Below are 24317 nucleotides of genomic sequence, written 5' to 3' on the forward strand. Positions count from 1 at the left end.
ACTTCATGTTTTGCTTTTCAGTTTGCTCCTTTGAGGAACAGCAATGGCATTTCTCTGTTTTTATTTAAAAAAGATGATTTTGAAATGTAAAATCCTTCAGTGAAAAGAACTAAACTAAAAAATAATAATATTATTTTATAATAATATTATTTTATAATAATATTAATATTATAATAATATTAATATAATTATAATATTATTAATAATCACATTATTAATATTTTTGATGGAAGTGTGGCTACATGAGATAAAGGCTTTTTCCAACTATAAGCAGATATCCCTGGCATTCTTTATAACCATTTCAGGTTTCCTGCCTAATGAGGGTTTGAAAAGCATCAAAAGTTCTGCAGCTACCTCAAACCAATGAATTGAGTTCTTTTTATTCCTTCCAATAAAAAAAAGAAGTTTCCTTTGCATGGAGAACATGAATTACCTACAAAAGCCAAGTTTCTCTTCAGAAATGGAATCTGCCAGCCAAAGATAGAATTAAGAGACAGAACTGAGCCCACATCACATGAGGAACAAGCTCAGGCACATGACACATTTTTACAGGATGCATTTTTCACTCTTACAGACATTCAGTAAGGAATCTGTGCTGAAGAATCACAAACCCAGCAAGATAACACAATCTCCATCCCCCACTTCACCCCACAGCACCTTCAGCTCTATTGAAGGTATTTGTGATATGCTGATGTAAAACCTTCCTCCATCCCCTCTTCACTTTACTGAGATCAGTTGGAATTCTCATCTTGCTCCCCAGATCCCCTGAACACCCACCATGGCATTTTGGCACCACACACCCTTTGGCTTTGGTTTGTCACCAGCTTCACTCTGCACACCTGGAACAGCAGCAGGTGAGAGAGAAAGCTCCAAGGACATTGAGTGACAGAGCTTTCCACTGCAGCAGAAAACTGCTGTTTGTTTTTTATATTTTTTATAAATTTTATTTATTTTTTATTCTTTTCCAGCTACCCACTCATTGACTTCACAGTGGTTTAATAAGGAATACAATCCCCACCACCTGGTTGATTTGTCATGATTTAGTCTCAACAATTTCTCTGCTATTCAACACTTTCCTATTTTCTAAACATCTCAATAGATCTTTGACCATTTACTCCAGTCCTTTTGTGATGAAATCCCTCACTGCTCCAAGCACCTCATCTTTTCACAACAGTCTCAGGTGACTAAAATATTTATCCATGAAATTAAACTTAATGATCAAGCTAGGTGATTGTATAGCAAATACAAACTGTATCATTTAGTTTAACTTCATATGCAAAGTCTGATTCCTAGTGGCAATAAATTAATGTCATCCTGTAGTTTTCAATTTAACATGAATTTTAAAGCTGTAAAGGCCAGAAGACTGAAAGGTCTAGAGAGGTGCAGAGAAAGCTACAGCTATTTCTATTTAGTGCTTGAAGCAGGGCTGAAAAAGGGGTTTAGGAAACACCTAAAGGAGCATTGTGTCAAATGATTTTTGAGAATTTCCTACATTCCTTTATGTTCTTAGTAGAGGAAGATAGCTCTCCTTATCCTGCAATCTGCAGAAAACTATTATAAATTACTGAACTGGGGAGAAATGACTTAATAACATTAATAACATTAGACCTCAAAGAAAGACAATTTCATCTTGCTTAGTGCCATCCTTTAGGACTTGTGAATGAACATTTCTGGTCAATTTTCATGTTTTTGACTGCAGTGAAGAGAAATCACCTTCACTGCACACAAGGTATCCCCAGACAAACCCAAACCAACAATCCCAAATCCTGTCACTGTGGAGCTTTCTCAGAAATTCCAGACCTGCAAATGATGCTTCTTATTTTGTCTAAAATCAAAATCAAATTAAGAGTGTTGCTTGGGAAGGGAAGAAAACAAAAAAGACACCATGGATATTCCCACACAGTATAAAGACAAAGACTGTATGTACTGCCAACAACTTGACTCAAATCTCCAGTTTTTCTTACTCAGCTCCCACTTGTTGTCCTGCAGGATTGCAGGGAAGCAATTACTTGCTCCAGAGGTTATTTCTGTAATTAAAGCAGACTGACCTCACTTTTTAAAAAAAGCAGGAATTTCTGTTCCACTCCAGAAAGCAGAGTGGGGTTAGACTTTGCCTTACCTACACCCTGCAAAGCTCCAGTGTTATTTTAAACCCAATAAAAGAGTGACTTGCACATGCACAGTGACCACGGGAGCACATCCACCCTTTGGGAGCTCCCTCCTCCCACCCTGAGCTGTGCTGACCATGTCTGGATGGGATTTACAATTGCTCAAAGCTACTATTGTTCACACTACATTAAATCTACAATATATGCAATGAGATACCATAATATTTTCACTTGGAACTTCTATTAACCCGCAACTTGACTGGATTTAATGAAATATGTAGTGCTCACAGAGTTGATTTATGTGCATTACTATTTACAGTTCACGTTTATAAAAGAGGAAAAAGCACCCCAAGGAACTCATGGTTCTTTGGACTTTAACAGAAAGGAAAAAGTGCCTGATTTGGTTTAGCTCAGTCACACCCCTGGAAGCTCCAGAATCTTACAGCTGGATTAGGGATGGCGACAGGAATCACTGATGCAGCTGAAATAGCCAGCATAGGAAATCTACTTTTGCTATCAACCCTGAGCCAAAACATTCCTGCACATTTTAAAGCAAAAATCACACTCAGATTTATGCTTCTTGTGTGTAGAATTATGCACAAATGATGTCTTTGCATGCAGAAAACTTGGAAATGTACTTTTGTCAAGTGTTGTTCTAGAGCTAAGTGATGTGGAGGATTCATAGTTCCAAGAGAAAATGACACAGATTCCCTTGAACAGAGAAACTTTTACTTCTGGCAGAACTTCAGAGTGTGTTCAATGGTACAAAATAAAGGCATACAGAATTAGTCAGCAGAAGGGAGTATATTGGTGCCCTTGCAGCTATCTTACAAGCAATCTGTTCTATATATTAATCAACATAAAACCATCACTCTCCCTATTCCTCTAACAATTTAACAGTTTCTCTAGAAAAAAAACAATTATTTTTCTTTTTGACAACATGATCTGCATACAGCTTATGCTAAAATCAAACTTTTACCAAAGCAATGCCCTCTGGACAGTAAAAAACATGAAATTATCTTGTGCTGCACCTGCTCCCTAAGATAGTTTGCAATAATGACTAGGAAAACTGAGAGAAGACAAGAAGGGCATTCATTCTCTAGAGTCAGGGTTGTGTAAGCATAAAAAATCATACATTTTAGTACTCAGTGTGTATATCTATGCCAAGGGCTCTACTGATGAGATCTTTCAGAGAAATTTCTATGAGAATGTTGTAATTTCTTAATAGAAAACAAAAGCATGACAAAACCTCTACATTTTTAACACCAAGGCTATATGCTGAATTTTTCACATTCTCATCTGAAAGAGGTTTAATTTTCTTTCACCATCTAGAAAACTGTGATCACTTACACTAAACCCAGTCCCTGGAAAAATGCATCCAGAAAAAGAATGTCCCAGGAAAAGGCATGGGAACAAGAGCACAGTGCAGCTGAATTCTCCACAAGTTAATGACTGGATCTCTTTTCCTCAGCTCCTCCCTATAACATCAATACTCTTAGAAATTACAGAGGGGAGCAAAATGCTTTAACACCACCTGGTGTAGTTTTCAGCAGTTGGTTTTGCTTCCAGGCCTGTCATGGCTCATTAAGATAGCACAGTACTTTCTGTCTGCAGGATTGTTCTTAGAATTCCAGATAAAATGGGATACAGAGGTTTTATCACAAGACAGAACAGGACTGTGACACATCCTGCCCAAGTTTTAGTGTCTGAAAAGCTACAGAAGGAAAAGATTTCCAAGGCAGCTTCAGAGTAACTACAAACCAGTTAGAAAAGGTAAATGTAACTTCCCAACATGAGCACTCTGCAGGCTGGTGGACAGCTCACGAGGATAAAAGGACTTCATTCCTAATTAAGGACTCATTCCTTAATTGCCAAGAGAAAAACACCTGAATTTAAAAAAATAGTAGCAAAAGCCACCAAATTTGCAGGTAACCATGATTTTTCATTAAACTTTGGCCTCAAAAGTCACACAATATATCTGTATCCTGTATTGCAGCTTTCCTACTGGATTCTGTACCTTTCACTTGGAGGTTAACAGCAGGTCCAAGTCCATTTCTAATTATTTAAATGTGAGGTCTGTAGTGTTTTGTAATTAGAAATGGATTCTTTTTCATATTTCAGACTATTTCAACTGGAGCAGTTACAATTTAATGGGGGGACAATATAGAATTAAAATAAACATATATGATTCAATATTTAATGCTTGAAAAGGACAAAACAAAAATTGCAAAGGACAAAACAATGGTAACAGGACACTAGCATGTTAATTTTCACTCTGAGCCCTGAAAAAGACATTTTAAAAGAAATTTCCAAAGCTAACAGAAGGAAAAGGGGCAGACAGGGATGCACTTGCTCAGCTTTGCCCCAGACAGTGAATCCTACAGACACAGAGTGCCCCCTGTGGGACTTAAAAAACTGTGTCAATTAATCAGTTTCCTTTGGATTCCTTTCAGCTTCCTACTCATACCTCCAGCCAATGCTGCTTTACTGCTGGGAAGATGAACATTTCAGAAGATAAACAACCTCAGCTTCCCCTGATTCCATTTTCAGTTGTGAGTACATGCCTTTCTATTTTTCCTATTTGAGAGCCAGACAATGAAGATTTGGACTTCTTCATCTAGCAGATATTTTTCAGTCACATCTTGCAGAGCTGTAGCAGAGGTTTGGGTGAAGAGGCTTCCAGCACAGCCCTGCCTAGGCTGGCATCTCATTTTCATGAGCATCCCTCCTGTAGCTCTCAGCAGGCCTCTGAGATGAGGAGAGGAAGGCATGCAATAATGCAATAAACTCATTAAACTGCACAGGTCTGGCTCATTTCTGATCACCACCTACCCTCTGCATCAAAGAAACTCTACCTGTGGGATGAACTCATCCCATTAGACACCACTGTGATAAAAACTCCAAAGAGGACTCATGGACAGTCAGGCAAGGAATCAAAAGATGGTTTCTGGCAGCTTGGTTTTGAAACATAAATTATTTCCTGTGATAACAATTGATTCATCTGCAATATCCTTGATTATTTTTCAAGAAACAAGAGGGTAGTAAATTATTCTCAGACAAGCAATAATCCTTCTGTAGTGAGCCAGCAGGATGAAAGACTGGACTCTGAAGAGCCAGCTACATTATGTAAGCCCTGCATACCTTGAATTATAGGGCTAGCAGCAATTGCAATTAGCAGGAGAAGGCATAATTCAGGCTATTGGATCATTTTCCAGGTCTGAAAGAACAGCTTGAGAAATGCCCCAAGTGGGACTTTTCAATCCTGAAGGAAGACCCTTCTGACCATAAGAAAAGGCCTGTCTAGAATAAAAACCCTGCAGACACAGTGTCTGTTCCCATTCCCTGTAAATGCAGAGTTTGCTGCTGCACATTTGGCAATGGCAGGAGCTCAGCCTCAGATTAGACTGTTTGTGCTTGGTTATTTTCACACACTGCCAAAATTTGCTGACAACACCAGGGGAAAAAAATAAAAAAAAAAATAAAAAAGGAAAGTAAAACTGGTGATTTTCAACAGTTTATAACTCAGCTCAGCCTAAGCAGGTTTTTATGGGACAAAGAACAGAGATTTCTCTGTAGACAGCACTTTATTCCTGCCTAATTTAAAAGATTTGCTGTGAATGATGGAAACATTAGAACTTCTTAAAGAAAACATAACAAAACAAAAATCCTAGCAGTTCACTAGTATTTCTCTACAGTAGATCAGATTTGGTGATATAAATAGAGACCATTATCTGCCTCTCTCATAATTATTTGCAATAAAGTTTTTTCAAAGAAAATGAAAATATTAGACTTAAAGGAAGAGGGCTTAAAAATACATAGTGTTTCTTCAAGGAGTGAAATTTCTTGCTTGGAGTAATTCACACTTGAGCTATTCTAGTGCCACGCTATTCCCTAAGGAGTGTGAAATGATCTTCTCAGGGTTACAGAGTCAGTAGTAAACACAAGTTCTGCTCCAAGAAACAGCATTTTAAACATGTCTTTTCACTAGCATTATATCTAACAACTTCCTACTGAAACCCAGAGGTAACTTTCTGCAGTCCCCTTGTTGCTTTAACACTTTCTTTCGCTGTGTATCTAGAATCTCCTCAGCTGTTTTTCTTGTCTGCTCCCCAGCCCCATGAGCTGCCTGCAGGGCCCAGGTTGTTAAACCTACACCTTGATCAAATCCCAAATTTAATCAGTCCCACTCACTGAAGCATGCTCTAAAACTTAGGAAACAATATTGCTTCACTGTCCCTTTGAACACCATCTGTACAACAGCTATTTCTCTCCTTGAGAACTCCAGAAGCACCAATTGCTTCACAGAACTCACCACTCATTCAATTACTGGTGTTTTTCAGTTGAAATAGTAATAAATACTTCAACAAAAGGAGGAAAATTTTGCAGAACTAGAAAACAAATGAGTGCTTTTCCTAAAGGACATAGGCTGGGAAAGCAGGGCAAGAAAAAACACACTGGAGTTTCTGTATATAAAATAAGATATTTAATTGACTGGGAGTCCTCAGTAGAGACTTGTTTGCAACAGAGTCTCATGGTGAGGGTGAGTTTTTGAAGTTTGGATGCCTTTGGCAGCTTTATAGAACTTTAAGACAGAGCAGCTATGACTAAAACACGCTCAGCTAGTTAACCATAGAAATGTAATGCTTTTTCCATCTCTCTCTCCATGTGCTGACAGCATTACCATTCTCTCCAGCGTTCTTCCTTCTGGGCTACAATGGATCTACCAGCTCATGCAGTCCCTGATACCACATTTCAGTGCAAAAACTTTCCAACAATAACTTACACAGCTAAGAGAGGTCATCATTTAGAAGTGAGTAGTTATATTAAAGGATCTACACAATTCCAAATACATTTCAGGATACAGAGTACACTGCGTGTAGATTTTAATGAGGAGGTTTGGCAGAGCAGTTTGGCAGAAGAAAGCACTGTCAAGTGATTGGATATGGGATACATCTCCAGTTGCTTTGGATTCCCACATCACCTCAAGAGCTATTCTTCCCATCCCCCCATACAGCAACTCTCAGGGCAGTCAAATTTATAGCTCAATAAATTTTTTTATTAAAAATAAAAAGTGTGGCTTTTAAGTACTGCAGTCTTCCAACATCCTTATGCCAGGTCCAGATCAAACTGTTGTAGCTGAATATGGAGCTGGGGAAGCTTGGCCCACTTTATACAGCACTTCTAAGTTAAAGTCTCAAGATCTAAGCCACCTCTTTCCATTTTGTAACAGCTGTTTTTCTACCCTTTCATTAAATAAAAAAAAAAAAAAAAAAAGGAAAGGAAAGAAACCAGTGTAGAATAGTTAAATAAATAAATAATGGCTCACAAAACCACAGTGGAGGAACCACTGCTAGTCCTGCCAATAAAAATGTTCCTTCTCTTCAGGGCTGGCTAAACAACTGAAAGTGTTTCTAATGAACTGCTGGCAGCACTATCCATCATTGCACTAAATGGATTCATGTCTCCCTAAACTAAGGGTAACTATTTATCTGTAATGCAGAGTCAGAAATGAGGAAGTATTTAAGCCTGAGAAGTCTAATCCCTCTCTCTTCTCCCCAGCTCCTCAAAGCTTGGTTTTATCCAGGCTTCCTTGTGTGAGGATGATTAGAAAAGTTTGACTGTTAGAGAATTTCAAACTGCTCCAGTGCTAATGAACCATCTGCAGGAGTTTGAAAAATCCTTGAGCAGTCTGATTTTAGCATTACAAACACCTGACTAATATTATGTTTATCTTGTCCCTCTTTTTGTTAAGGTGACTTGGCACCTCACCTTGAAGCAGTTACAGGCTGCTCAAAGCAAGATGGCACTTTCATTAGACACAGAAAAATCCAGTCCCAATAGCTGCTTAGGATCTTTGAAGATGCTGTTGTGCAAATAACAGAAATCTACTGTAAACAATGAGAGGGAAGAAATGTTTTTGAGCTCTAGAGGGAGTGTGAAAGTGATGTCAGCAATCTCTGGAGGTCAGCTCTGAAGGCTCTACTGATCTCAGATCTCTGCTATCTGCAGAGACCTGTCCAAGCAGGGGCTGTCTTTAGAACAGGGATCACAAAAAAATGCAGAGACACCAATGAAACACACCCACAAATAATAAAAGAAGACACTTACTTCATTTCTAGGACCTCCTCCAAATGTTTCCTTCTTTCAGCTCGTAGGTTGGTCAGGTGGGTTTCCTTCTCAGCCAAAGACTGCTGTGTGGAGGACAGCTTTGCTTTCATTGACTCCAGCTCCTGTTTGACCTTCTCCATTGCCATCATCAGCTCTTCTACCTGAAACATCATTGGAGAAGACAGGAGGAGAGAAGAATTGATGTGAGCAGCTGGAACTTCCTGCATGTCCCAAGTAAAGTGGAGCAGAAAGGTCAGCAGGGCACAGATCCAGTGCTGTGGTCAGGAACAAAGCACTCTTGAATAAAGCACAGCTCAGGAGTCACCTTGCTTTGGTCACTGCAACACAACCACTGCAATACAAACCTTCAGCTCCTCTGTATTTCTCTTTTAGATGCAGCTCAGGGAGAAGAGGATGGCCTGTGAATGTCAACCCTGGCCCACAAAAATGTGAGGTATTAAATGAAACACATTGATAGCACAGCAAAAGGATAAAAAACTTCCACTGTAAATGAGGCCTAAAGAGAAGCTACACATGCATTTCAAGAACAAAGGTAACATTTCTGAAGCAGGGAGGGGAATGGGTTCCCATAAAAATGTGAGGCTATTTCCCTCAAAATACCAATTGAACAATGCTTTTTAGGCACACATTGGGATTTAGGAGCATAAGACATTCAAAGAGTTGCTGATGGCAGAGAAGTACAGCAGAACAATGTTCATACCTTCAGCAAGCTGGAAAGATTCAGAGTCAACATGATTATAAATGCTGCCATACATTTTCCATAATGAAGAGTCATTTTATTTTGCACTCAGAACATGTTCTGTCTCAGCTGAAGTTTATCACTAATTTACATACAATACATGCTTCAATCTAGCTACATCTAGAATTCAAAAACTTCTGGATGTGCTTTAGTAATTTTATAATAAAGCTCAATGGCACACATTACTTTCAGTGACTTCTTCCATGTAGGTTTTCTCTTCCCATCACAACCAAGTGTTCATAAACAATTTTATAATGTGCTTTTAATGGGAGAAATTCAGATGCTACTGCTGTGCAAAATCAAATATTTGTATAAATTTAGTATGCAAGCACAGCACTACATTGCCTTTAAACCCCCCCATAACAATCAACTCGTGATCCATCCTGGAAGTGAATTATTGAATTTACAACAAGCTCAATTTCTAATTGTATGTTTTTACAGGGAGAGTTGAGTATGTCATTTGCTCTGTAGGTGCTGTAGGAGGGAAGTATGTAACTTGCTTTAATAAATGCTGTGCTCCTAAAGGCAGAGCTAATGGCTCAGGACAAACATGGATAATAAGACTGGTTTTCATCCTCAACTGGTGCCAGAGCAAGAAATATTGCAACTGAGAATTAGGAGATTTATAAAAATCTGGCATAGACACGGTGCAGTGTTTACTGCAGAAAGCTTTCTACTTCCATGCAAATGCAGCTGCCAAAAGGTGCTAATTCTTATGCTTAGCAAACTAAATTAAAAACAATTAAAATATGCAGTTACCACAACCTATTCAAAATGAACAGCCAAGAATTCATCTGGTAACCACCAGACCAAAGGAGAACCTCAGTGAGAAGCAGTCCAAACTGGCAAGCATGGATATAATAACCAAACTTTTCTTTTTTTATTAGTGTTTAGTGCACAAAGCAAGATCAGAAAATCTGCCAATTTTTAAAACTAAGAGAAAACCCCATAAAATGAAATAGAGAAAATGTATCAGGAAAGAATGCAAAGAAGAGCTGCAGAAATAATGAATAGCAATAGTACTGCTAGGACAGAAACTGGTTCTTAAAGAATGATGGGGTAATGAAGGTGCACTTGAGCATCTGGAGTATGAGTTTCTGCTTCCTGTGGGTGGATCAGAAACAGCCCCACAAATTCCTACCCAGACATTCTCCTTTAAAGAGGCACACCAGCTCTAAACCCCTGGGCTTGAACAGAAACCCACCTCCCATCAACCAGCCCCCAGCCAAAAAGGGCCAATCTGTCAGCTGCCAAGATAAAACAATCTCTGCAGCAACATCTTCTCCATCAGCAGGTCTGAAATATTTCTGGCAGGTTTCCTCCCCCTGCCAGCCCTCAGGGGCTGGGATGCTGACACCCAAGGACTGCTTTGCCTGATCTGTGACAAGTCTGAGCTGTTTGGAAAACATGAGCCTGATACCTGGGCTCCCAGGGAGAGGTGGAAGGGCTGGCTCTGTCTCCTGGCAGTGCTTACTGCAGGTACTTTATCTCCTGCTCTGTTTGATAACTCTTTGGATTCTCAGGTTATAGTTCCTATTTCTGCAGGCCAACAGAAAATTGATCTAATCATGTATTAGGAATGGCTGGAATGTGAGCAGCTTTTAAACTGTGCCAACAGCTTGGTTTACAGAACTGTCATTACCTCCCAAGCTCTCCAGCAAGGCCCATTTGTCAAGTAATTCACTAAAGACAAAGTTCACCAAAATAGTGATGATTGTATTCACAGCAAAGACTTCATTGTTCAGATTCATCAGCTTGTAGATAGTCCAAGGGCCTACTTCAACTAAACTGCTACAAAACAAAATGTTTTATTTGGCAGCTTCTGAATCTCAGTGCAGACCTGTCCCAGTAAGCAGTCCTGTGGGAAAGGACACAGGAATATTCACCAGAAGCAAACTACTTGCAATGCACATCTAATTTAGCCTACACAAAAAACTTCACATCTACTCTTGAATTTTGTCCCCTGAGAGCAGATAATTATATAATAAAGACAAAATATTTGCCAAAACCAGAGCTCTTGGCACGCTGAGGCATTTTCAGAGACATGCTGTTGACATTTTCAATTTAGCTGTGGGTAAGCTCGTGCCCCATCAGTCGTAGCTGGAAAGTCTCCACCCATTTCAGAAGATGCAAGGAGGGAACTCTTGCCACTCTTTGCTCAAATGACAGTATATAAAGGAAGGTGTATCTTCAATTTAGCCATGACTCAGTTCTCTGCAGACAGGCCAGAGAGGTCTTCATGTATTCTGAGCAGAGAACTTAAATGGAGACTTATTTGTTCATTGTTTTTAGGCCTTAAGTGACCTGAGCAGGTGACAGCTTATCTTTAAGGAAGAACATCATGCTGAAATAAGTTTCCATTAGAGGAAAGATTTCCTGAGAGACTGAACAAGCTATGTGAAAGAAGGCAAAGAATGTCAATTAGATCAGGATGGGATTCAGAGCAGCAGAAAAGGGAAATGTCAAGACAGGACAAATAGTTTGCATAGAATTGTGTCTCCTTCCTTAGGAAACATGAAAGCAAGGTGGAGAGAAATGGAAATGCAACAGAAGTTCATCTATCATGTCAAAGAAATTATTTAATAACAAAAAAAAACAAACCTGAAGCTCTTTTCAGGATTCTATCTACTCTCTTAACCTCCCTGCTCCTACAGACTCTTATTTCAGGCTCCTCCAAATGCAAATCAAAACCCAGCCTTTTGCACAGACAGAGCCATTATCCATTATCTCCAAATATTGTGGTTGCAGTAAACCTTTCTGGCCATTGGGTAATGTCAAGCCAGGGGCTTGCAAAGAGCTTGGTGAAGTTCCCCAAAATCCAGTAAAAAACCAGCAAAATTGAGAAAGGGGCTGTATAAACAAATTATTACTGAGGCTGGAAATCCTGCCAACCCCTGCCCCTGGGATGATTTCTGGTGATCAGGACAGGTGAGCTGCAGTTCCCTCACCTGCTACATGAGAACTAATGCACTGCTAAGAATTCCTGAGCCAAATTGATATTTCAGGCCAGGAAGAATGCTTTTATCAGCTGCTGTGCTTGTTACTGTTTGCCTCAGAAGATCAGAGCCCAAAGACTCTGACCTGAAGTCGATGCAGACACATGGCTCACTAATGGCACCTCAGCATCCCCAAACACTTCAGCTTCTTCACATCACAATGCACCTTTTTTCTTCCCACAGAGAGCTCTCCTCAGTGATAAAGCATCACCTGAAGATCACTTTTCTACTGCACAAAAAACTGGAAGAGGCTTCTCTTGCCCTCTCAGAGGATAGTTCTAGAGATTCATTTTCTGCTTGCACCTTTTTAGAGAAGCAGAGCAATCCTGGGTGATGATCCAAGCCACAAATGCATCATGAATGCTGCTAGCACCATGTCAGTCACTACAGAGGGACTGTGCAAGCCTGAAGAGGCAATGGCAGAGCCATCAGACTGGGGGCAAAAACAGCACAGTGCTGTGCACTTGAAAAAACACTTGCAGGGGCAGAGGCTCTGTTCTGAAGTGGTGACCCATGCAATCCCTGTCTGGAGACCAAGAATGAGGAAAAGGCTAAAGAATGCACAGACACCACAGAGGAGAATGCTCCAGGCTCAAGTGATGGGATATGAATGCATGCAAATCCACATGGATATGGCTGGCATTAAAGATGGCAAATCATTGGTGCACTATTAAAATACACTTTGTGTTAGTGAGGCTTTTTCTCACCTGCAGATTATCAATCTTTACAGAAGACACTGTGTATCTTTTCTTGGTTTTCATTTTTGCACAGAAGGGTTTGGGTTGGAAGGACCTTTAAGGACCACACAGGCCAACCCTCCTGCCATGTCCTTCACTGGATTAAAGAAACCAAAGCCCCATCCAACCCAGCCCTGATAATTCCAGTGATGGCACAGCCACAACTTCTCAGGGCACTCTGTTCCAGGCTCTCACTGTGCTCATTATATAGAACTTCTTCCCTATGTCCAGTCCTCATTCTGACTGAATAGGAGAATAAATAAGAGAAACTTATTCTCTTTCAGTTTAAAACCACTGTCTTGTAACTAGAGACCTTGGGGAAGAATCTCTCTCTCTTTCAAGTCCCCTTTTTATCCTCCAAGGTTGCAATGCAGACTCTCCAGAGCCTTCTCCAGACCGAGCAGTTCAGTTTCCCAGGCTTTCCTCACAGGAGAGATGTTGTTCTGATCATCCTCTGGACCTGCTCCAGCAGGGTGGTGTCCTCCCTGTGCTGGGGCTCCAGAGGGGCAGGATCCCCTCCCTCCCCCTTCCCAGTCTGGAATTTAAAGTCTCAAAAACTCTGTTACACTGAGATCCCTGCTCCCAGGCTGCAGATACAGTGCTTTAGGTCAAATGTAAGAAACACACTTTAATATTTAATTACATTCCTGGAATCAGAGTTGTTTTTATGCTTCTGATTGAAGGAAAGAAATTCCAGTTCTTTCAATATACATACAGACACAGCAGGCTATGGGATAGCTGTTTTTATATTTGTGATTGTGTTCAGAAGTTCCAGGCAGAACACAAAGTGCTGAACCTTCAGAGGACACAGGTACCAACCAAACAGGTCATTTTCCATGATCTGTGTATAAATCAATCACTAGAGATCTTTCCAAAACCACCTCAGCAGGCCCACAAATATATTTAAAATTATTTATTTGCTAAACACAGACCTGTTTTGTATAAACAAGGAATTAGCATTGCAAGACAAAATGCAATAGGAATCTGTAGTTTTGCCCAAAATTAATTAGGCAGGCAAAACAAAAATCCTGCAGTTAAAAGTCAGTAGAAAGAATATCAGAAGGACTGAAAAAATAATTAACATTTCTCAAAGTGTCCCTCTCAGATGACAGTCTCCTATTTATCTCCAGCTCTTGAGTTTTTAAAGTATTGTTTATCTCACTATATACATTGCTGAAATGATAAAGGGACTGCAAATTTCTGCATTATCTTTTACTTGGTTGAACTGATTAGACTGCACAAAAGGCAAAGAAATAGACATGAAAAGAAGGACAAGAGATCTGGCTCCATCTGAACTTGTTTGGATCCCAGAAAAATTTCCTAGAACAGATGTTAAGACATGGAAAAAGCACAGGCCAGACTTGGGACTAAGGCATGTAATTTAAGTGCCTGCAGTAACATATTACAGGGAGAAAGCTCTGAGTCTGACATAACTTGGACTGCCAGCAGGACCAGATGGTTTGCTTAAATCACAAGCTAATAAACCTTTACACAAAATAAGAGGGAAATGAATTATGGTTTCATCATAGCCCCATTTTCCTTAAAGCAGTAGGGTGGCTTTAAGGTACTCCTAAAAACTACATCCAAGACACTTAACTAAATGATTGGCTATTCTGAATTGAGGGAACAAACTTCAAAATCCCATAGATATTGGGAAAATTTAGGCACAGCTTTTTCAGAGCTAAAAATATCAGGGGAAAAGGAGAGAAATCAGTAAATAACAACAAGAAAAATCTTCCAGCAATGTCTGATTTGTAAGGCAAGGACATCCCTCAAGCACAGCAGAGCTGAAAGCTCTGCCCCACTGACAGCAGAGGTAGGATGGCTCTGTCCCAGCACACAGCCTGGAGCTCTGCCTTCCATCCCTCTTAATCAGCACCAGTGCACAGGATGCAGTAATTAAGAAGTAATCCATCACTTCTACCTGCACCTCAAAGGGAGAGTGACAGGGAGGAGGATTCTGTTGGCAGGAAAGAGGGGAGTGAGTGCTGAAGCTGGGAAAATGGCTGGTGGATTACCAGTTCTCCAGGGTCTTTTCAGCATCTGTAATATACAGCAGTAATTTCAGGGATGAACTTTCTCATTCTTTACATTTCTGTGTTGTGGCTTCCTTAAGACCTCGTGCCTTTGTTTTTTAGGTGGTTTGGATTTTGTACATCCAGCATCCCTGATAAAATTGAGTGTCTTGGTGGCTTAACTGGTGCCACTGTTCTGCTCTTACCTTATTAAATGGGGAAAAGGAGAGGAGCAAGATAAAGAGAACAAAAGCCTGTGCTCTGAAAAGCTGCAGGATACTGCAGATGAATGCAATTTTTCTTATCACTGTGCAACTGAGATATTTAGACAGCTGATGTCTCTTATTTCCATGAGCTGGTCTCCCAACAAAAACTTCATTATAAAAAGAGCATCTGATAATAAAAAGGAGTTAATGCTCTCTATTGCTCCTTGCTGTCTCCACTGATGGCTCTAGGCAAGGAAGAATAGATGAGATTGACCAGAGACATCTGCCATGACCATGTTCCTCCTGCAGAAGCCACACAAACATCAAGAGAAGCTCCTGCCAAGGGGTTTCTCACTCCAGGACTCATCAAGAGCTTTTTGCTCCTGCAGCCAGAGCACCGAGTTTTTGTGTGAAGAAAGAGGAATCAGGATTCCCAGATGTTCTGGAAAGAGAAAACTCCAAAGCCTTCAGGACTCAGTAAATCACAGCTGGGTCCTGTTAGGGTGTTTGGAGGTGGCTTTGACAGTTGTGTCTCCTAAATGTGGGCTACAACCTACAAAAATAGGCAACAGCCTCCTGCTGGGACAAGAGCTGGTGAGAAGGAAACAGTAATTGCCTCTGCTGAACACAAAATATTTGAGTCAGGCCTTGAAAAAAAGCAAGTGAAAACTGAATTCTGATTTCTACTGAGGAAGAGAAAACTTAGTCTGAAGACTTTAACAAGTTACAATTCTATTTCCACATTTTCCTCGAGTGAAACCATTATCCAATAAAATGTTCTATTTATGTTTTTTAATCCACACAACCCTTCCAAAGGAAGCTGTCCTGTTTTACTTTACATGGATCTACAGTCTCAGGAACCTGCTTTGTGTTTATCTTCCACAGCTAGCAATTCCCAGCCCTTGGGAATACAGCAGCAAGCACCAGGAATAACAATTCACCTTGAAAAAACCTGGATTTTGATCACCTTTTATAAATCTCTGCAGTGGCAGAGCCCCTGGAATGCAGCACATGAAGAACATCCTGTGCAGTGCTGCTCACAGGATGGCACAATTTATCCCACCCAAACAAAACCCCCTGGATAATTCCATGGTTAATTCAAGATCCTCCAGCCACAGCTCTAAACATTGCCACCTTGGAAAGAAATTGCCTTTTCTCAGCTTACATCTGCTAAGGAAGAAGCAAGACTAATTGCCCAAGGGTTTTGGCAGGTTTTTAGCAGCCTTCTGCAGAGCATGCTGATTTCCATTTTGCTGCATCTCAGACAGTTTCAGGTTAACTAGGACATGTCACTATGGCAGACAGTTTAGACCTAACTGAATAATACTCAAAGTAAATATTTAATTGACAGCAGAGACTGTCAATTTATATAGCCCAGCTTGATTTTCCAAAGAGAAAAATTCTGGGATGATGTATTAGCTCACTACAAGCAGTGAACAACTGATTCCACACACAACTTTAACACTCTTTTCCCAAAAGACATTAAGGATCATGAACATAAATAAATGAAAGCACATGCACTGCCATGTGAAGGTTGAACATGTGGCAAACTGAAGAATCACAGCCTCACTGGCAAGCTCAGGAAAGTTTCCACCACTACAAACCTGTGGAATCAGATCTTCAGCATTGTAGTTAACAGAAAGCAAACAGCAGAACCTAACTGCAATAAATAACTTTAAATATTTATATAATAAATATAAATAAATAAAATAAATATTTATATTTATAATATTTATATATATAATATTGATATTATATTAATAAATATAATAAATCACTTTAAATAAATAAATAAAGAACTTCCACTATTTGGAGCCAACTGAATTCAGACTGAAATTCAGTCAAGGGTTGGAGGAATCAGATGGCAAACAGCAGTACAGGAAAGTCTGGAAGTTTTTGTGTGAGTAGGAAATATTTCAAAATGAAGAGGCATCCTCAATTTCATGAACCTCAAGCTTGCCACTCCTCTGTGTTTCTCTGTATAGGAGAATGCTCTGGAAAGGAAAACAATTTCTGTTCTTGCACTTCATGGATTTGGGGGGAAAATCAATTATGTCAGAAAAAGAACATATATTTTCCAGTTTATGAATCTAATGTTCAAGTCTAATGGGCTTTTCTAATGCTTTAACATACATATTATTGGATCACACTTGCATTTAAGATCACAGAGAATGCAACAGGAAAAGAAATGGAAATGGAAAAAGCACAAGACTAGCTTAAACAAATATTAACAAAAACATTTGCCTGGGTCCTCACAATTACAAGCATGTAATTATGTAATTAATGTAATTACCAAGCCTGCAAGAATTTGATTTTCTCTGGAGCCACAGCAAACCAAATGCTGTCCAGAGGTAGTGCTCAAGAAAATAATGTAACAGGCAGAGAGATGCCAAGGTAGAGCTTTGTCTAGAACACCTGACTTAGTAAAAGGCATCATGTGAAAACAGTATTTATTGTTAAACAATAAAAAGAGATAAAAATACAGACAAGATGATCTTAAAATCAGCACTTGCACCAAATTTATATATAAGTTTCCATCAGTATTTCTCATTTCATTAAATGAAAAGGTGAGTTATGTGGAGGAATGCTCAATGTGTATTTTGCAGAGGTTAATTATGCTTTCAGTGTCCCCAATTCTCCTGAAAGTCGTCAAATTTTGACACTATGCAACCTTAAACGAGAGCAACAAATTAAACAAAAACAAAGTCACCATCCCTGGAGGAATTTAAAAGACAGAAATTTAAATTTCCCTGCTCAGGGACAGGGAAAGTGGTGGCTTGGCAGTGTCAGGTTCATGGCTGCACTCAGTGATCTTAAAGGTCTTTTCTATCCTAAACACTTCCATGGTTCTAAAAGATTTACAAGTTTTTTTTTGTCCCTAATGTTAGAAAAAGATCTCTGCCTCCAGGTCATTAGGAATGATTTTCTAGTCATCATTTCTCTCTCTGTTCATTCTGCTCAGCACAGCTGAACACAACAGAGACAGCAAAAATTCCACTCTGCTTCCACCTCTTCAAAGGTACATTACTGAATGCAGAGGGAATTACAAACCCAATTACCTCTCCCTTGCAGGGAGTGGGACTCAGTACAAATCTGTGTATTTTTAAAGGAAAATGTTTTGTAATCCATTTAAATATCCAGGGAAAAGAAGAAACACGAGGGAGACGCAGTGCTCCTAAAAATTACTGCAAACATTTTCAGTGACAGGGACCCAGTGCAAACCTCAGTTACCCAAAATGCTTTCTCTAACCCAAGCAGAACAATCAGACAGAGGAACAGAGCAAATCCCTTGGAAAACAATGCTAAGATTATACTTTGGGCTGACACTGACTTAAAAAGCTCTTCAAAATTTTTATCAGTAAAACAAAACATAAATTTTTAGCACAGAATTTTACTTAATATGAACTAAGTACTCGAATTACTTTGCACATGTACATATATACACACACTCAAAAGCCAAAATGATTTTGGCAGACTTTTACAGAAAAGAGCTTTTCAGAAGATATTCAAGAGAAGTTCAGCCAAAAAAATGTAAACTCCCTAAAAGAATCTTTGAAAAAACCTCCAGCACCTTCACCCCCAAGCCATACCTTGGATTGCTGCCTTGATCTCCAGCCTCTTAGTTTATCAAATTTCTCATTAGGAGATACAGGAGACAAAAACATTCATTAAAAGCAAACTGTCCAGCATGTTTTACAGAGCAATCAGAACTCTGACATTTCTGTGGTGCTCAGAAAACATCTACAGGTAAATGGTTCCTGAGAAATTCCACTTTATATTTTTCACTTACAGGGACCTGCTGGAAGTAACTCTGTGTGTCAGAATTCGTGGTGTAAAATAATTCCAATTATTTCCCAACATATGTGAGAAAATATTTCAGATGGATTTCAGTAACAGAATGCTCAGCAAAAAAAAAAGATGTGTTTTAATTTGTTTTGCATTTTTAGAAGGTACTTGATAGGACAGCATTCAAAATCTGTTGTAAATGTAGTTTCTAGTCCATTCTTACAATGCATTGTAGTCTAAACTGTATTTTCTAAGGAGTTAAAACCAGAGTGGTGTTCAATTCAACCATTCAATTCAACCAGGTACCATTCAAAACCTGCTGAGAATTCCTGCACAGTAACTCACAGACAAAAACTCTTGGAGGCTCTGCTCTACATTCAAACCCTTGCAGAGCTTGTATTTCCAGCAGAGAAACAGGAGAGATCTGGGAAGGAGGTTGTGGTTGAGTTATAAACCTATTTCATCTTTATTCTTCCTTAACAAACACATACCAGTTTGGAAGTAGGCATATGTGAATTAGAGAATAGAAGAATTCAGAATAGAGAATTTCAGGAGTCTTTTTATCAATATATTTGATATGTAATGTGTACCTGCTGAAATAATTTATAGACACAGTGGGAGAAAGGAATGAGTGTAAGAAAATACATTTAAAGAATACATTACTTTGACAATATTCAGTCTTTTATTTTTTTCCTTAAGAAAGGAAAGCAGAAAAATCTGCCCTGTGCAGGATAAAAAGACACAGTGCATGAACAAAGATACAGCTATTTAAGCTCATTTAAAATGTCCTGCTGAGAACTTTAAACTTCAGAAAACATTGATGGAAAGTGTCAAGATCAGACTGCCAACTTCAAAATTTCTATTTAAGTTGCTACTGAAGGGAGGAGGGAATGATGAGGTAATGGCCATTTTTTTATGTGTTTATTTGCCATTACATTTTAGGGTAAGGAGTTAAATGTTAGCTGATACTATACAGAGCATAATATACATTTAAGCAGGAGTTGATATTCACCAGAGAACAGAGCTGCATTGCTATCATCAGGAATGTTATTTAAATTTCTAAAATCTTCTGCTTTTCCAATCTGAAGGAAATAAAACAAGCTAGAGAAATGTGTGTTGTGGTCAGGCAATGCACCATCTCACTCAAAAGAAATAGGAGCCCACTGTAAAGGCTGCAAGAAGTTTCTGGTAAAAATATTTTTGGTAATATTATAATATATATATATAATATTATAATATATATATATATAATATTGTAATATAATAATATTCAGTAACTCCTGCCTTCCCTTCTCAGTCCAGCCCCCACAGTCAATGCTTCCTCAGCTGTCAGGAGGTATTTTAGGTCAGAAAATGTTTGTGAACTATGCCCTCCAATAAGGAACCTGAACTTGTGTTTCACAAAAAGGCTCCCACTCTTCCATGGAGACCAAAGCAGCTTTCCAGGGAAGCAGGAGAAGGGAAGGTGAGATGCACCAGGACAAGACAGGGACCTCTTGTCTAAGAAAACTTCCAAGAGTTTTTCTCAGGGAGCAAAACCCCTGCTGGATTTCTGAGCAGGGAGAGACTTCCATGGAATTTCCCTCCCCTCCTGAGGAACATAATGACAGCTTTTCTAAAATAAACTCAGATTTGGTTAATGCAGAAAGAGTGCCTGAATCTCCATTTTCCATCTCCAATAAAAAACCCTTTATGATAGAAGTGTTTATCTGGGAAATCCTACCTGCAGCCTTATGGGAGCACTTACAAAGCAGTGTGCACACACCTTCAGAGGGCTGCACTGCTGGGCCCAGCCACAGGAATACATATTTAGGGATTTTTACATAGAGAATTCAGCAGGTGCACCATCAAAACCAGTATTATTCAAAAGAAACATCCATCTATGCAAGACTGCCTCGTCTATGGCAGGATTTCTGCTACACAGGTCAGCAGGGATAATAAAACCATGCCAAATTCAATGCTCCCAGCAGGAAATGCCCAATTTTAGTTTTGGGAAAGATGAAAGAAAGAGCAGGTTTAAAATCCTGAAATACACAGAAAGCTTTGGTGAGCAGGAGACATCTTGCATCCACAGATTGTTAACACAATCTGTGTTAATTGTAAATTAACACAATTAACCCACTGGCACAGCTGATGCACACTGACAGGATATTCCCAAACACTGCATTAACCAGAGGACAATTTTAATCTAGAAGGGATGTATGAGCACCATGAAAGGCAGGGTGGCTCTGGACACTGAAATTGAAATGTGAAGCCTATAAAACAGCAGAGCAGCACACACCATGAGGTGATGGAGGGTGGGATCACACAGCACCAGCTGACACTGACACCACCAGCTATGGGGGCAGAGGCACACACAAGTCAGATGTCCTCATACCTTGAACCACCTAAAGCCAAAATGGTTGATCTCATGCACTGATTCATTAAAAAGCTTCAGACAGGCAGTGAAGTGGCAGAATGGCAGAAAACAAGATAAACAAAAGAGGGAAAGAAAAAGCATGCAGTTAAAAGCAAATTACAATCAGTTTGAACAACAACAACGTTTTAAAAATCACACACATCACTCACACTTGGTCTGAGAATATTCATAACCTATTTTATGCTTTGTGAAAGTCCATTTTTTTTTCACTTTGCCATTGACAGTATAACATGGAGTCTTGCATTTTAAAACTCTCTATTACCTGTGTCTATCTTCCAAAATTCTACAAAGAACTTCCACAGGCCATAATAAAACAAAGAGGGCATTCTTTAAAAGTAATTGAAGGAATGTGCACTGAAAAACATTTGAAGGGAAGCCTCCTCTGCACCTTGGGAAAACATCTTGCCACCACTCTCAATGCACCTGGCAGCACTGAACTGACAGCAGAACAAAATCCTGAGGCCAAAGTGGGGCTCAGCAGCTCTAGAACAAGACTCTGCACATCCTTTTTGTTGTGCAGATTTGTTGCTCACATTTTAAAAACCAAAACTGGTCTGAGGTGCACTTTAATTCTTTTTTATTTAATTTTAATTCTGTTTAATTCTCTTTAATTCTGTTGCAGTAAGCCCCTGCTGTCATAGATGTCAACTTTTTTTTCTTCCAATATTGCTGCTCCCATTCCATCCCCCTTCCTCCTCCTCCTCACTTCTGTGTGCACTGCTGCATCCAAATTATTGTCCTTTTTTATGCTGTTACCTGCCATATTCCATCAATCTTTACCCACAAATCTTACTCATCTTGGCTCTCTTCCTCTGTTCTCAATCTCCCTCTTGACCCTGATGGTTTATTGATCTTCTGGCTGTGCATTTCCCTTCCTCATTACACCCAATTCCAACAATCTATTTGTTATATTCATAAATATATATATATAAAATACATTTTTATAGTTATGTAAATTAACTATGTAAATTCATATTCACTATGTAAATGTATGTAAATATGTATTCACTATATAAATTAACTATATTTATGTAAATTAACCACATAATTATTAAAAATAATATTTTTTATATTCTCTGAGTTCTAGGTGCTCAAAGGATATAAAAATGGTCACTTTGTCTTAAAACTAATTAATTAAAACATTCTAACACCTAGGCATGAAATCACACACCACTTTGATTACTTTGTGCCTCATCACAGAACCCAATGCTTTGTCAGGTGTTTTCCTTTCAAGGAGATCTAAACTTTGAAGTGGCATTCAACAGTCAACATTTCTATTTCATGCTGTTTTTTTAAAGGTTACAAGAAGTTTGGAAAGAAGGCATTATCCAAAGTGGGTTCCATCACACTGTCTAGGATGCTAAAATACAGCAACCAGAATTATCCTCAGCACATCCATCAACAAACAGCTGAGCTTGACTCCAGCTCACAGAGAAACAATTCAGGAAAACTTGGATTTTTACTTCTTTTTCATAAAGACTGTGATACAAGAATGCATGATGAGAAAAAAACTCTTAAAATGTTTTAAAGTGCACTTGGTCAGAGGTGTTGTTAAGTAAATAACAAAGACAAGGAGATTTTTCCACTGAAATGCAATTACCCAAATGCTCCTGTGTGCTAATTACTGTCCTGAGGAACAGTGAAAATCACTGAGGAGGCTCACAAAAAGTAAGAGTTTTCAGCTTCTGCTTCACAAGCTTTATCAAACCTCATGGATTTATCCATCCCTTAGGGTGTGCTTTCTGGATGATCACTTACCTGAGCTAAAATCAGGCATGTCTGTGATTCCTCATTTACCAGTGGCACAGAATCAATTAACACCTGAAAGCTTCTGCTGCTGGCTCCAGTACACAAATGTGTATTTTCTGTGTGTGTGCTTGGCTCCAGCCAAGGGATTTGTCTTTTTAACCAGCTGCTTTGCAAGTGCAAGGAGATTGAGCTCCATAAACACAACCAGGCTAATAAAAACCATTGTCTTTCAAATGCATTCAGTGAACAAGACAGTAAATGTAAGTAAACCTTACACACAGGAAGGCAGATTTCACAGGACAGTTACTACTCACACCAGCATTGAAAAAGCTCAGGACAGGTTAAATTTTGATTTTAATCTCAAGAAAATCTTACCTATGAAATACAGTTTACTAGGAAAGCTTTGCAGGTTTTATGAGCTCTGTTACCTAATGGTGGGACAGACACACAGGGTCAGCAAAGAAAGCCAGCTGTGTTTCAGGCAGAAAAGCAGGGAAATTAGTACTTTACTGTCTGGTTACTTTCCTAGGAGGGCTAGCAGTGACTTCACAAGATTGCAGACCTGTTTCTCAGCATTGATCCTGGCTGACTCCTCTTGTGCTAGCACCATTTCCCGCTCTGCAGTTATCTGAACACTTTCTCTGAGTGCCTCCTCCAATTCTTCGATGCGATCATCCTTTTTACGCAGGTTGTCCTGGAAAATGACGGGACACGAGGTGAAGACGACTTGTTTGGAAGCACAGCCTTTTAACCAAGCAAGCTTTAAGCCAACCAAAACGTGTTTCTCCCTCCCAAGGCACATTGCAGGCAAATAATCTTCCCACAAAGGAAAGAATGATGAAGGGATGCAAGAGGAAGACTGCAGTAAAGAGAAGGAGAAATCCAGCCAAGTGGATATACCACAGTCCTGGCAGATTATACAGCACAGAGAAGCAAGGATTGTTGGAAAGTAAGGATTAGTAAGCAGCTGTGGAGAAGCAGAGAAGCCAGAAGTGGCAGGAAGGTGGCAGGTGCTCACACTCTGCAGCAGGCAGGGCAAGAAGGGAAACTGAGCTTTGGAATTCGCCATTTCCACGTGAAGAGGGAGGAAAGCAAACACTGACCCAACAGAGTTTTCCATTGTTAAGATTAAGTCTTAAAGGAAGTTTTATACCCAAGGCTCTCTATGAACTATGAAGGATTCATCTGGGCTGTCTGAATCTCAGACATTCAAGTATTCCCTAAAAACTTATTCTTTGAAGAGCATCTTCACAGCCGTGAGCTCAGATGTGCCTCATATGTTCAGGCCACTGCAGAAAACTTACTGCTCCTCAGAAAATACCTTTGATTGGCTTCTACAAGCAGCAGAACTTAAAAAAGTATATATACAAAAAAATGGTATTGTTATTTGTGAAGGAGAACCTCCTAACTTTAGTCTTGCAAGGAAAAGAAAT

The 24317-nt window shown here is 39.4% G+C and overlaps 1 protein-coding gene across 5 annotated transcripts in view; it reads right to left on the reverse strand.

Annotated features, from left to right (window-relative positions):
• Positions 1 to 24317, reverse strand: part of ERC1 (ELKS/RAB6-interacting/CAST family member 1) — a 284117-nt gene that overhangs the window by 94757 nt on the left and 165043 nt on the right. For all 5 annotated transcript variants that reach the window (XM_015627633.3, XM_015627634.2, XM_015627636.3 and 2 more), the window contains 2 exons: positions 23447 to 23578; positions 8217 to 8377 (listed from right to left, as the gene is read on the reverse strand). In XM_015627633.3, the coding sequence (XP_015483119.1) occupies positions 8217 to 8377; positions 23447 to 23578 (293 nt within the window). The remainder of the gene's footprint in view (positions 1 to 8216; positions 8378 to 23446; positions 23579 to 24317) is intronic.

The sequence above is a fragment of the Parus major genome, chromosome 1A (genome assembly GCF_001522545.3).
Source record: "Parus major isolate Abel chromosome 1A, Parus_major1.1, whole genome shotgun sequence".
NCBI lineage: Eukaryota > Metazoa > Chordata > Aves > Passeriformes > Paridae > Parus > Parus major.